The sequence below is a fragment of the Ictalurus punctatus genome, chromosome 18 (assembly GCF_001660625.3).
Source record: "Ictalurus punctatus breed USDA103 chromosome 18, Coco_2.0, whole genome shotgun sequence".
Classification (NCBI taxonomy): Eukaryota; Metazoa; Chordata; class Actinopteri; order Siluriformes; family Ictaluridae; genus Ictalurus; species Ictalurus punctatus.
In genome coordinates, this window is record NC_030433.2 from 17,763,899 (window position 1) to 17,778,641 (window position 14,743).

Here is a 14,743-nt window from a genome sequence, read left to right on the forward strand (position 1 = left end):
CGTGGTTCCATCTGTGCCAAACTATGTTGACTGCTTTAAACAATTGTCAGTTTTTATTTTATTTTAAAAAGCAGCTGCTGATGTGCATGTCGTTGTTTTGTTCTCCCTGTTGTCTGCTTGCCTTTTTTACTGTTGTTTCTTCTTTCTAAGCTTTTTATGAGAAAATGAAAGCCCACGTTATATAAATCAACATGCACTTTTCACTTCAGAGGACTCTTTTTTTTTTTTTTTTTTTAAACCAATGAAGCAAGGACGATGATTATATAAACTCCATCAGTGCCTGACTGACCAGCTGACCCATTGCCTGACTTACTGACTTTTTAACTTTAAAAAAAAAAAGATCTTATTTTTCCATTTAGTACTGCCCTTCAGAAGCTACATAAGATTTTTACATGTTACAGATATTTACATCCTTTTACGTGATATTTACATGTTTCCCAGAAGACAAAATAATAACAATTTACACAGATTATCCTGTTTTAAAGTTTATATCCCCCTGGCTCTTAATATATCATGTTGCCTTCTTGAGCATCAGTGAATGTTTGCACCTTTTGTTGTGTATGAATACTTCAACTGTCCTCGGTGTGAAACAATGGATCTGAACATCATATAACCGCTGTTGGAAAGGTGTTAAATATGCAGAAAATGCTGGAAAAGCAAATAATGTGCAGGACCTGGAGGATTTTTCTGAAGAACAGTGGGCAGTTTAACTGCTCAGGACAAACAATGGACTCATGAACAACTATCACAAAACATAAAAACAGTCATTGATCATCCAGGTAACGACACACAGTATTAAGAATCAAGGTACTGTAAATTTTTTAACTGGTTCATGTGTGTAAATTCGGTTAGTATTGTGTCTAGTGGACTACATGTAAACATCTGTTATGTGAAATAGCTTATTCAGAGCAGTACTAAATAAAAAAACAATTTAATTTTTATGATCTGTCTTATTTAACTAAAAAAAAAAAAACATTTAGCAGATTCTACAAAGTGTGTACAAACGTATGACTTCAACTGTATATATGATGTAAAATGTCCAAAACATACAGTACTCAAATGCAAGAAATCTCTTAAACAATCCAGAAAGTACAGTGGTGCTTGAAAGATTGAACGTAGAATTTTCGATACATCTGCAAAATTCTGACCTCAAACATCATTAGATTTTCACACAAGTCCTAAAAGTAGATAAAGAGAACCCAATTAAACAAATGAGACAAAAATATTATACTTGGTCATTTATTTATTGAGGAAAATGATCCAATATTACATATCTATGAGTAGCAAAAGTATTTGAACCTCAAGGATTAGCAGTTAATTTGAAGCTGAGATTAGAGTCAGGTGTTTTCAGGATGATCTATCAAAGTCTGATTTTCACAACACATTTTTAATGGAAGTGTATCATGGCATGAGCAAAGGAGATTTCTGAAGACCTCAGAAAAGGAGTTGTTGATGTTCATCAGGCTGGAAAGGTTTACAAAACCATCTCTATAGCGTTTGGACTCCACCAATCCACATTCAGACAGATTGTGTACAAATGGAGGAAATTTAAAACCATTCTTACTCTCCCCAGGAGTGGCGGACTAACAAGTATCACTCCAAGAGCAGTTGTGTAATAGTCCACGAGGTCACAAAGGAACGCAGGGTAACTTCTAAGCAATTAAAGGCCTCTATCACATTGGCTAATGTTAATGTTCATGAGTCCAGCATCAGGAGAACACTGAACAACAATGGTGTGCATGGCAGTGTTGCAAGGAGAAAGCTACTGCTCTCCAAAAAGAACATTGCTGCCAGTCCGAAGTTTGCTAAAGATCGCATGGAGAAGCCAGAAGGCTTTTGAAAAAATATTTTGTGGACAGATAAGACCAGAATAGAATTTTTGGATTCAATGAGAAGGGCTATGTTTGGAGAAAGGAAAACACTCCATTCCAGCATAAGAACTTTATCCCATCTGTGAAACATGCTGGTGGTAATATCATGGTTTGGGCCTGTTTAGCTGTATCTTGGGCAGGACAGCTTGCCATCAATGATAGAACAATGAATTCTGAATTATACCAGCAGGTTCTACAGGAAAATGTCAGGATATCTGTCCATGAACTGAATCTCAAGAGAAAGTGGATCATGCAGCAAGACAAGGACCCTAAGCACACAAGTCATTCTACCAAAGAATGGTTCAAGATGAATAAAGTTAATGTTTTAGAATGGCCAAGTCAATGTCCTGACCTTACTCCAATAGAAATGTTGTGGAAAGACCTGAAGCAAACAGTTCATGTGAAGAAACCCACCAAAATCCCAGAGTTGAAGCTGTTCTCTACTGAGGAACGGACAAAAATTCCTCCAAGCCGATGTGCAGGACTGATCAACAGTTACCGGAAACATTTAGTTGCAGTTATTGCTGTACAAGAGGGTCACACTAGATACTGAAAGCAAAAGTTCACATACTTTTGCCACTCACAGATATGTAATATTGGATCATTTTCCTCAATAAATAAATGACCAAGTAGAAATATTTTGTCTCATTTGTTTAACTGGGTTCGCTTTATCTATATTTATGACTTGTGTGAAAATCTGATGATGTTTTAGGTCATATTTATGCAAATATATACAAAAAATTCTAAATTCGCAAACTTTCAAGCACTGTAAGTTCAATGTACTTTACTACTTGTTTACTATGACATTTACTGTCTTCAGTTAATTGACTGGAAATTAGAGCAGTTTCGTTGTGATTCAGACAAAGACAATTTTTTTTAAGTGACATCAACTTCCCATTTCCTCAGGGGTTTCCCATATGACAGAAGTATGTATTAATTTGAAGATTTACCAGCATCCCTTAATCATATTTATTTCAGTACATCACAGCTGTTAAAAGCACACTTCCACATTTAAATGGCTTTAATCATCTCAGCTAAAAAAACCCCATGACTGTATGGGGGTATGGTCAGAAATCAACATCACTCTGCTAGTTAGGGATCTATGACATGACTATGATGGCTTTGATCGAGGACAGTGGAAGGTGGTGCTTTGGAACAATAAAAAAAAAAATCCCATCTCTTTAAGTGTATGTTAAATAACATCCCCCCCTTTTTTTTAATCCCTATCAGTTTATTATTAGGCGTAGATTATTTTTATTAGGCTTTTTATTTTATTAGGCTTAGATTAGATTAGCGATTATTTTCATAATCCATTAATCGGCCGATTATTATTATTATTTTCGGATCAATTGGATGGGGGGGGGGGGGGGGGGGGGGGGCAAACTTTCAGTACCATTTTTTCATTTATTTCAAATAAAATCCACTAACTGAGTGTTACACATATAAACATCAGACTAAAACTTTACATTAACACAACTGTTTGTCCCATTTTATATATGTATTATATATGTGTATATATTGATTGAATAAACAAAGTGTCTGACCTGGGCACTTTGAAAATGATCAACTGAAACATGATGAGCTCAATAGCAGAAATGGAGCTCCAAAGGGAGCCAAAATGATTGATTTCCACAGCCTCTAGTGTTGTTTGAATGCTACTGAAGAGCTCTATTGAACCTTTATAACGTGGTCGTGTGATTGTATAATGCATGTTGGTCGGTTGATCTCTATGCAACTTCACAAGTGCTGATCTCTCAGGCTCTCCACAAAAGAGTGATCTTGACTTTATGTGCAGATTAGGACCTCTGGTGGTCAAGTAGTGCAATCGTATAAGATGCATAATAGAACGCTGATTTGCACAATGTACATTGTCAAATTTTTGCGTCACAATGTATTGTTACACCTATATCTTATATTCTATTGAAATGAGTACATTAATATGAACTTGATTTGAATTACAGATGGAACTACTGCCAGAGCTGCTGTTATTGAAAATGAATCAACACCTTCTGACCAAATGAGAATTCAACAGCTCTGTGTATAATCGAAATTGAACTACTGTTTAAATCAAGATCTTTTGCCACAAAGGCAACCTCATTTTTAACGTGACTTTTAAGATGTGTGATATTTTGAGTATAATAGTTGCTTACAGACTTACCTCACCAAATCTTTATACATTGTTTTTGCAGTTTCAATGTAGGGACTGACGAAGTCCTCATACTGGCAGATTTCACCACCCAGTACGATGTGCTTAAACAGCCTAAACAGGAACTCCTGACGGTCACATGGACTGACCACGTGATAGTTATGAGACTCCTCTTCAAGAAGCATCTAATACACACCAATAAGTACACAATATATTGTGCTTTACATGGAGGTCAGCAATCGTAATGAGATCTAAAATGATTCAAGCACTGCATGCTTACCATCCGCAACTCATCGAAGTCAAGATGTACTTCATGGAAACATTTGGCAATGTGACCAGAAGGATGCACAATTTCACTGGAGAAGATTGGATCAAATATGTTCAGAGACACTTTAGTGCATGGAACAAGTTCCACGTCCACATGTGTAACATCTCTGCCTATTGAAATAAAGGCATTTAGCAAGATCATACTGTACTGTGTAATTATAAACTGTACACAAACTGAATCTAAATGTTGTGTAGCTGTGACAACACCAGCATACCCAGAGGTTTCCATACGCCCGAACTGTCCAACACAAGCAAGTTGTTTTTCACACAAGGGTCCTGAAAGAAATTCTAAACAAATTGCAGGTCACCTTTACACATGTGCAAATCATAAAAATCATAATGCTGTGAACAAAGAACTGTTGCAGAACTCACCAGAACAAAGTCATTCTTCATGTAAGACTGAAAGACCTGGTCAAAGTTAAAGGCCTGGATGGAAATTCTCCCCAACATGGACCTAAAGTAACACACAGGAGGAATTATAAAATCAAACAGAATTAGAAATAGTAAAGACAAGAGTTTGTCACATGAGCAGACTGATAACGCTTGAAATCACAACCTACTACTATTAAACCACAATTTGACTGGTCACTTGAAACAAATGGGTTTAATCCAAATGTCAAGACAAACAATGTTAACTTGAACCTAATGTTTGTGTCCTTGGAAAGTTCAAGAATATGGTTTTATTAATGTTATTACATACATTTAAATAATATTCATGAAAGTGCGCACGGTGGCTTAGTGGTTAGCACGTTTGCCTCACACTTCCAGGGTCGGGGGTTCAATTGCCTCCGTGGCCCTGTGTGTGCGGAGTTTGCATGTTCTCCCCGTGTTGTGCGGGTTTCCTCCGGGTGCTCCGGTTTCCTTTCCCAGTCCAAAGACATGCATGGTATGCTGATTGGATGTCTCTTGTATGGAATGATGACAAATCTGCAGTTTGTAATCTCTGCACTGCTAAAATTTTTGCACTGGAAGTGAGCAGCAGTGAAGTGGGAGTTTCAGGGTCTAGTCAAATTTATTTATTTATTTTTACCGAGCTGCTCGCACTGAATTAAAGGGCCAGTACACCATTGAAAGATTTAAATGAAAATGAGTTGAGAAAAAGTATATATAGCACAGAAAAATATATTTGTAGAGTAGTGTATTTCATATCCAGTTAATGTTATATATATATATATATATATATATATATATATATATATATATATATATATATATATATATATATAAAGTTTATATTATATTATTATATATTACCAGTTTGATGTTCAATGAAAAAGTAGAAATGCTTTTGATTGTGGTGAGTGAATGTGAGACTAACAAGAGTTTTTTTTAGAATTCAGTCATTGTTAATATCAATTAATAACATTCAATAAGTTAAGAAATCTTACTTTAATCTTCAGAATTTAGTTAATGTGTTCATGTTAATTAGAGTAAGGTGTTTATGAGACCAGTTACTGTGAAACAACTTGATGAAATGGAGAGAATAGTTTTTATTTGCATTTCCTTCAGAATTGTGGAATTAATTATTAGTAATTTAAAAGAAGGCATAAAAGGCAGAACTATCGGTTATCGGTATCGGCCGATATCACTCTGAATAATCAGTTATCGGTATTGGCTGAGACATTTAGTATCGGTGCATCTCTACTTTCTATAAATGTTACACAAACGATATACACTTCCTGTAAAAGGGTTTAAACACAGCAATTAAATTTTATATTTGTTTAAACACAATTAATGTCACAAAAAAATTAAACGTTACAAAGTATTAGATGCATAAATAAAAATATTAAACCAAATACCAAAGTCCTGGTATTTAAGGTATTATTAAGAAGTTACACTTAATAATATATAATAATAATAATATATATATAACAGCATGCTGTAGGGGTTCTCAAACCTTTTGCAGCCAGAGACTCATTTAACCGTAAAATAAATTGCACAGACACCCCGAATACAGATTTATTCCATGAACATTATTTAAATGTGTATAATAATACTGTGTCTATTTATTAGAGCCACACAGCTTTATAATTTCTGAAACTTCCACTGACAATATATTAGGTACAAGTTATATATAAACTGACTTCTTTTGTCTGTAGTTATTGTTTCAATGAAACCCATTCAATTCAAAATATCCAATTATATCAGGATTATTTCCAATTCAATAATCAATTATTAATTCACTTAGATCTACTGTGTAGACTATATTTTCTAATTTTAGAGAATTTACAGTAATACCTAGGTATTGTTTAAAAAATAATTTAATTCAAAAATAGGCTAGTCGAATTATAAAATTGTAGAAATATAAAAAGCCTTAGAGAATTCCCATAGAATTAACAAAAATGATGCAGTAACAAGTAAACAAACAAACAAACATTCAGGCTGTATTTCCACCTCTCATCAAGTGTTCCTGTAATCCATACAGCTTGAAGTGTAATCAAAATGTTAAAAAATAATTTGAAAACAATCAAATCTCTAGATTAGATAAAGTTATGTTAGCATGTGTAGGTAGCTAGTTAATTTGGCTAGTTGCCTAGCGACCGCTGTCTGTGCTATGAGAAACTGACCTAGCTAACAAGCTAATGTGTTTTGGGAAACACGATGAATATTGTAAACTTAGCATGTAATGTTGTTTCCTCACCATTTCATCAACAGTTCCAATATCCGCGTATCTTCCAGGATAGTGAACTTTCTGTTGGGAAGCAGATTAAATGAGAAGGTTTGAGCAAACGCGTGCGTTTCACTCGCCATGTTGGTGGTTGCCAAACAGTTACCATGGAAACGCCGAAGCGAGGCCATTTTGTGTTCGCTACAAAAGCTTTTCCCATGAGCCCTTGCGCCTAAAGTTCGTATAAAAACAATTGAATTGAATCGGTTAATCTGAGAACCAAGAGGAAACCCACACACAAGGGGAGAACATGCACAGAAGCAAAGACTACAACATGAGCTCAGGATCCAACCAGGGACCCTGGTGCTGTAAAGCAGCAACACTACCTGTTGCGTCACTGTACTACAGAATGTATAAATAAATAAATACAACTAAATACACGCCGGTTGCCCATGTCATAATTGTTCAGTAATGTTAAATTTTTGATTATTAATTATTTTGTTGAAAAAAATTAGATTTTTATAATATTTTATTTTTTTAATGAAGAGAAAAACTCAAATAGTGTGCATTACAGCATATAACAGTTTTGTGTATTATTTTAAGCCTCTATTAAATCACAGTGGCCTAAAAATTCTGCCTATGTTGATGCTGTACCAGGCCGTTCCTGGTAAAAGTGTGCTTACTCAGCACAGCTATGTAATGTCCAACAGATGTGTTCCCAGAGAACCTCTGAATCTGATCAGATTTTCCACACAATGCAAACGCAGTTCAATGGGCAATAATGAGGGCTAAGGAAAGCAACGTCCGTTTTTGCTGACGTTCCAGCTTACAATGTTAACTTTACAAAATCAGGCTGGACCCTGCTGTGTTCCTGGAAGGAATGCGTTTTACATATGCTCCTCTTTGAGCCCTGCTGCTTTCCACCGCTTACATGGCAGTCCGAAGTGTCACATTTCCATCCAACATCTGGTTTTCATAGCTCATACAGGATGTTGTCAAAGTGTAATAAAACAACAGTGGTTTACAATTGCTATTGTATAGATTGTGGACAGAAAAGGAGAAAATTTGTGGTGATCTAGGCAATCCTTCTTTTGTTGTACTGTGGCCAAAGAGGCAGTCTCAGACCATACGGCTTCTCAGTATCTTCACCTCTCACTGAGAGGTGTTCAGCTTCATGCATTCACTGAGCTCAGCATAATTCGTCACTCAGCAAGCATGATTTGGATCACCTTGTTTTGGCTTTATATGTTCTCAAATCTTTTTGCATTACCCAACATGACTGTGGTAAGTCATTTTACTCTGTCTGATCTCTTTTTGTCTTGTGTTTTACTTCCTTTATTTCATCTTCAGCTTGTGACATTTCTGTTTTGTTGGATTGTTTTTGTTTCCTTTTAAGACTCACTGCTATTTCAGTGTATGATATACACTACTAAGCATGAAAAATGTATCTATTTTTTTTCAAACGACAAAATAGATCTGCATTCAGCAGACCAGTTAACCAGTTAATGAAATTCAAAAGAATTGCTTTCCTTTTTAGTTACTGTTTGCATGAAATGTAATGTACAGATCACATGACATTCTTCTAAAATAGGACATAAAGAGTGCCACACTTGATGAACCTGTGACGTTAGCTGAGGACTTTGAGGATGCGTTTCTACAGAGCCAGAAAGAACACAGTGTCAGAAATGTCGATAGAGAAAAGTGCACAGTGCCATGTGAGATGACCGCAAAACTCATGCAGGATGAGAAGCATTCTTGGTGCAGTAAGTATTCCAACATATAAATGTTTTTTTTTGTGTGTGTGTGTTTCTTACTGAGTCAGATTGAATTTGGAGATTATTAAACTTGTCACTTTACATTTAAAAAGGTTTCTGTGTAAATTAGGCAATGTCCAGCATGCCATGACAACATATAGCAGGAGCACCAGAAAGCTGATCCGAGATTTAATTGATGAGCAGCAGAAGACTCTGGAATTCCTCTCTAACCAGGTATTAGTTTCTCCATACTGGACCAATATTTCCAAAGACTGTGAAGTTCCACTGCATGACATTTAACATTTCTCCTGTTCTGAGGTAATGGAACTTACAACCAAAGTCCACAGTCTCAGTTTAGATGTGCAGAGGAGCAACAGCGAGATGTTTTCTGTGAAGCCCATGCATGCTCATGGTAAATCATATTTCATATATATATATATATATATATATATATATATATATTTAATTTGCCTGCATTTCCTCATTTGTAAGTTGCTTTGGATAAAAGCACCTGGTAAATGAATAAATGTAAATGTAAAATGTAACTCAATAATAATAATTCTATATAATTATTATTATATTTTCATATAATAAATGCTAGCTTGTTCACAGGTAGAGATTGCAGTGACATAATGGAATCACTAGAGGCAGTAACACCAAAAATTCCAAGTGGAGTTTATATTATTCAGCCTGAAAACTCTGAGCTTTTGTTTGAGGTAAAATGTTTCTTTAATTACATGAAATTCTGTTTTTGTTCAAACCCCAGACCATGACTTGCATTTGAGTTATAAACATTGAGAAAGTCTTCATTTTTTCACTTGATTCAGGTATTCTGTGAGATGGATTACATGGAAGGAGGCTGGACGGTCATCCAGAGGCGGACTGATGGCCTGACTGACTTTAAACGTGCATGGTCAAGCTACCTGGATGGATTTGGACCCCTACCAGGTCAATGGCTTAATTAATATCCCTTTATGCCTTGTTGTACACCACAGGTCTTGTGGAACATTCTAGTGTTTTCCCTGCTCGAACACACCCACATTAACCCAGGAAGAGCTGTTAATTAGATGATTAGCAGGACAGGGTGTACTCCAGGAACACTGTAGCCTCAGACTCCTGTTCTTGTCTGCCAGGACTGTAACCGGATGTAGTTTTCTGCTGTTGTAGCTTATCTGCCTCAAGATTTGATGTGTCCCGAGATGCTTTTCTGTTCACTGCGGTTGTAAAGCGTGTTTATTTGAGTTAGCTTGAACCAGTCTGGCCATTCTCTTCTACCATGTCTCATCCTACAAGGTGTTTCTGCCCACAGAACTGTCGCTCACGGGAGGTTTTTTGTTTTTCGCACCATCATATAGAAACTGTTTCACATGAAAATGTCAGGAGATCAGCAGTTTGTGAAGTACCTATGTGGCATCAACAACCATTATTACATGCTCGTGCAGGTTTACAGGTGTTCCTATTAAAGTGGTTGATGAGTGTAAGCATATAAACAGTGTCTTTAAGAGCATATTCATGTCTTCTTTCTGTGTTTACTGAAGGAGAACATTGGCTCGGTTTGAGGAAAGTGCACAGTATTGTGGGTCAGAAGAACACACGCTTTAAGCTTCACATATCCTTCGTCTCTCAAGATGACTCCACTGCATATGCCTCTTACGACAACTTCTGGCTTGAAGATGAGAGCAAATTCTTTGCAGTTCATCTCGGCAGATATGCTGGTAGTGCAGGTGAGATGTTACTCCTTGTCACACCTGTAGAATATCTGGATTAAGCACATGGGCTATGATTCAGGAAATGTGGTTGTCGTTATTAATTAATTATAAGGTATATGCGGTGTATGAAACATGTTAATCATGGATAAATGTCTCCCAGAAAAAAAGCCCTTTTGCATTTAAAAAAGAAAATAAGTATGTTTTTAATGCTAGACAATACATACAGTACCTTTCATAAGTATTCAGTATACCTTTTAAAATGATTTACATATAATAAGTGTAAAAATTGCCATTGCTTATGTATCCACTCCCATTGCTTCGAACGCTTTCTGGTGTAACTATTTGCCATCAGAAGTGACATAATTAGTTGAATAGAGTCGACCTGTACGCAATTAAAGTGTCATGTGGTCTCAATATAAATACTGTTCCTGTTCCCGGAAGGCTCCAGAGTTACCTAAACAGAACATACCTAAACAAACAGCATCATTAAGACAAAGGTGCGATCAAAACAGGTCTGGACAAAGTTGTGGAAAAGTAACAATGAGGATTTGGTTAGGAAAAAATTTCTCGATCGCTGTCAAATCCATTGTTAAAACAAGAATATGGCACAGCCACAAGGAGAAGAAATCTGTATAACAAAAGTCAGCACTGCTGAAAAAACCCTCCAATAGAAACCCCTTAGAATTTGTAATGGTGTTACTGTTTATAATGAGAATTGTTTTTATCGGTTTTAATGGAAACTGATATGGTCCCTGTCGGTCTCTACTGGTAATTTGTTGCCTTGTATTAGTGGAATGTTATGTCTAGTGGATACCATTAGGTTCCTATATCCTTAATACACCCTAGTATATAATGAAAACCATTTGGTAATGGCTAAACAGCTAATGGTTTGTAATGGTATTTGTAGTAGAAACCATTCAAATTTCTGTGATGGTCCCTACGGTTTTTTTCAGCAGGGAGTGACCAGGTAAGGATGTGATTAGTCAAAGAAGCAACCAAGAGTTTTCTTTTAATAGATGTGAGCAATCTTCATATGGTGTAATTTAATCAAAATGTTTCAATGGAAATCTCTTTCCTGAGTCTGAGCTGTTTTTCAGTAATGGCAGTGAGACATGTTTGCCTGTATGAGTTATCAGGATGGACATGGAGCACAGACAGCAGGCACGATAACATTAATGCAGGGATTCTTAAACATTTGTAGTGACTGGCTGATTGTACAGTTATTTAAATCGATTTTGTAAAGTGTTATACATTGTCATGTTGTTATAATGTTAGTTATTTAGAAGTTAGAGTAAAATTTTATTAATTTTATGAGGCTCAGCCATAGCCAGGCAAATAAGAACCAATGGCAGTCAAAATATCACAAAATTCAGAGAGAAAAATGGAGCTGTCTGGGAGCTGAAAGAGTCAGCTCTTATTTGTGAGCGGGTTCACTGAAACAGCTGAAATTCCCATCTATAATAGAATCGCTTTCTCAGCTGTCTCCGTCTCTAATGTGTATAATTTAAGCATACCCTCAAATAGGATGGTTTTTAGTTCAACTTCATGTTGATGTAAAATACTATATTTAAAGTATTCGTCAAATATTTGGTTAGAGAGACTGAAAACTTATTTTAAATGGACTTGACAGGATTCATTTATCAAAATGATGTAGAAATGATTGTTTTCTCAAATCTTTATATCCTGTTTTTAGAAGTCCTGTAGCATGTTTCAAGTGATGGTCAGCACTTAATGGGAACAAACTGACTTATCAGTGTGTAGCCTTTCGTCACACTCCTAATATATTTCACCAAAGCTTTTTTTAAAAGCAGATTTCTTCCTTGGCAGGTGACGCTTTCAGAGGATATGAGCAAGAGCAGAATCAGGACACGGCACCTTTCAGCACCTCGGATGTAGATAATGATGGCTGCATTCCTTTCTGCACTTTTGATGGCAAAGCCGTGGAGAGCTGCAGTGTGCAGCACAACAACACAGGCTGGTGGTTTAATCAGTGTGGCCAGGCGAACCTCAACGGCTCACCGCTGGATCAAGATCGCTCTACTTAGCCGCACCTTCACTGGGACACGTGGACTAAGAACGGAGAACCTGTCAGTATCAAGTCAGTAACAATGAAGATCAGGAGAGTTGAAGGCTCAAATCTGAAATAAGTTTTTCAAGACTGTAAAGTTGGAAGATTGTGGAACGGTTCATTAATTATCTGTCAGAATGCACTTTAATTAAATAAACATACCAAAGTCAAAAATACTGATGTGTAAAAGGCATATCTTTAAACAACATAAAAATATTTATCCAATATTCCTCTTCCTGAACTGAAATGTAACTATTAGTCAGGAAGGCTATTCTGTTTAAAGAAACTAGAAGCTATAGAATTCTATTTGTAGTGCTATGGATTTGTGCTGGATGATGGAGCACATTGTTTAGCAAACATTCTTTTTCATTTTGTCATTTTGAATTGTTGCACGTCATTTGTCATTTTGAATTGTTGTACATAATTCGCAGAGTCTGTGGCTGTTTGAACATCATTCTGATCTGAAACTTCTTGGTGAGCGCTAAAAAATTATTAAAAAAGAATTATCCCTCTGAGCAGTTTCACACATGAATCAAACTAACTTAATAGAAGGTGATTCTTTTAATATTAATGCACACCCTGAATTGATATATTTCTCTTTTACAACAGCAATTTGCCAAGCACACTATACTTTTCCCCCCCATTTATTGCAAAACAAGTTAGCTCTTGTTATCACTTATGTTATAGCAGCTATAAACAGTTGTTCTATCACCAGCCTACTTTGTTCTCTCTTGAAGACAGTGAGACCCCACAAAGTCGTCTGTTCTGAATAATATCCTAGGGAAATTATAAAACTTAAGTTAGAAAAGTAAGTTAGAAAGTTAGAAAACCTACTGAATGTTAGAAAACGCTGACACTGGAGACCCTTTCCAATAATTGTATTGAAAATTAATCAATACCTACTGACCAATCATATTCAAGAATTAAGCAGTGATGTGGCCTAAAATAACTTAAACCATGTTAATGTGGGTGGTCGGTTATTTCTGTTAATCTGTTAACCTGGCAGACAAGTGAAAGTGGCTGCATAGTGTGTGGCCCTCGAGTGGCATCGCTGTCCTAATGTAAATACATCAGTAGTTATCTGTGTACATTAAACCATCTGTACTGTGTCTATTCAGAGCACTGAAATCATTTTGTCCTTTCAGAGACTAAACAAAACACCAGAGCTTCAGGGAAACACCATATGTACAGTCCAGAAATGTCAAATACCATGCAGGACACCTGTACCCCAGTGAAGACCAATATGCAGAGACATCCATTACAGGGCCAGTCTGGCCTGACATGAATTAGATTAGGCATTGGTCTGATTTTGGCCTGTTCTATATGTAATTTTTTGTCAGTATTACCTTTGGCAGTACATATGCTATATGGCCAAAAGATTGTGGACACCTGCCCATCACACCCATATGTGGGCCTACCCCAAAATCTTGCCAGAAAGTATGAAGCACACAATTGTCTAGGATGTCTTTCTTGCCCAACATCAGTGCCTGACCTCACTAATGCTCTTGTTGTTGAATGGGCAAATCCAAAATCCAAATCCAATTCCAAAATGTCGTGGAAGGACTTCCTAGAACAGTGGAGGTTAACAACAGCAAAAGGAAAACTGCTAAATCTGTAATGGGATATCCGACAAGCATATATATGCAAATGATGGTCAGGTTTCCACGAACCTTCAGCCAAATAGTTTATGATCATGCTTTCACTGAAAAACATTTAAAAGCTCTTTCATTTGAAGCTATATGATGGAATTTAATGTATATGTTGTTTTCTTTTGAGAATAATATTTTTCTTTCTTAATGCCTTTCTTCATTTGAAAATGTACATTAAAACCCCTATGTAACACTTACCAGTGTTTGAAGTGTGACGATACTCCCAGCAACTCCCATCAAATATGTCTTTCTGAAGTCTTCTTATCTACCGGGGACCTTATACAAATGGATCTTTGTGAATTGAAGCAAGATATGCTATCACTGAGTGATAAAAGCTGTGAGAACAATAATTGCAATGTATGAAAAGTCGCTGTTAATTTACTAGAAACGAGGCTAAAACATTGAACTAGCTAGTACAAACTGTACTTGCAAATATTTTTTGCAGACACAAAAAATCAGTGTGACAGTAAAACAAAAGCATCAGGAATATAACCATTTACCTAAGATGTTTTGGTAAATGCATAAAATTACACTGTAACAAATGTAGCATCAACTTCTGTGAGTTCCACCATATTGACAAACGTCAACATTGTGCCATTTTTCAAGACTTT

At 36.2% G+C, this 14,743-nt stretch overlaps 2 protein-coding genes across 3 annotated transcripts in view; one reads left to right on the plus strand and one right to left on the minus strand.

The window, feature by feature from the left end:
* cfap300 (cilia and flagella associated protein 300) overlaps positions 1-7,280 on the minus strand; it is an 8,058-nt gene extending 778 nt beyond the window's left edge. The window contains exons 1-5 of one of the 2 annotated variants that reach the window (XM_053687618.1): positions 6,986-7,280; positions 4,717-4,798; positions 4,560-4,620; positions 4,298-4,455; positions 4,030-4,202 (exon numbers count right to left, since the gene is read on the minus strand). In XM_053687618.1, coding sequence (XP_053543593.1) covers positions 4,030-4,202; positions 4,298-4,455; positions 4,560-4,620; positions 4,717-4,798; positions 6,986-7,143 — 632 coding nt within the window. In that variant the 5' untranslated portion in view covers positions 7,144-7,280. 2 annotated transcript variants of the gene reach the window in all.
* A 668-nt stretch (positions 7,281-7,948) lies between these two features.
* Positions 7,949-14,346, plus strand: angptl5 (angiopoietin-like 5). The gene is made up of 8 exons (XM_017493000.3): positions 7,949-8,236; positions 8,544-8,715; positions 8,837-8,940; positions 9,025-9,118; positions 9,319-9,422; positions 9,534-9,654; positions 10,245-10,430; positions 12,243-14,346. The coding sequence occupies exons 1-8, from the start codon at positions 8,168-8,170 to the stop codon at positions 12,458-12,460; spliced, it is 1,068 nt and encodes a 355-aa protein (XP_017348489.1). The 5' UTR covers positions 7,949-8,167; the 3' UTR covers positions 12,461-14,346.
* Positions 14,347-14,743: the final 397 nt, after the last annotated feature.

Coding starts and splice junctions, on each gene's coding strand:
- angptl5 (XM_017493000.3), top strand. CDS start 8,168: ATGATTTGGATCACCTTGTTTTGGCTTTATATGTTCTCAAATCTTTTT. Junction 8,716..8,836: donor TGAGAAGCATTCTTGGTGCA/GTAAGTATTCCA, acceptor TGTGTAAATTAG/GCAATGTCCAGCATGCCATG. Junction 8,941..9,024: donor TGGAATTCCTCTCTAACCAG/GTATTAGTTTCT, acceptor TCCTGTTCTGAG/GTAATGGAACTTACAACCAA.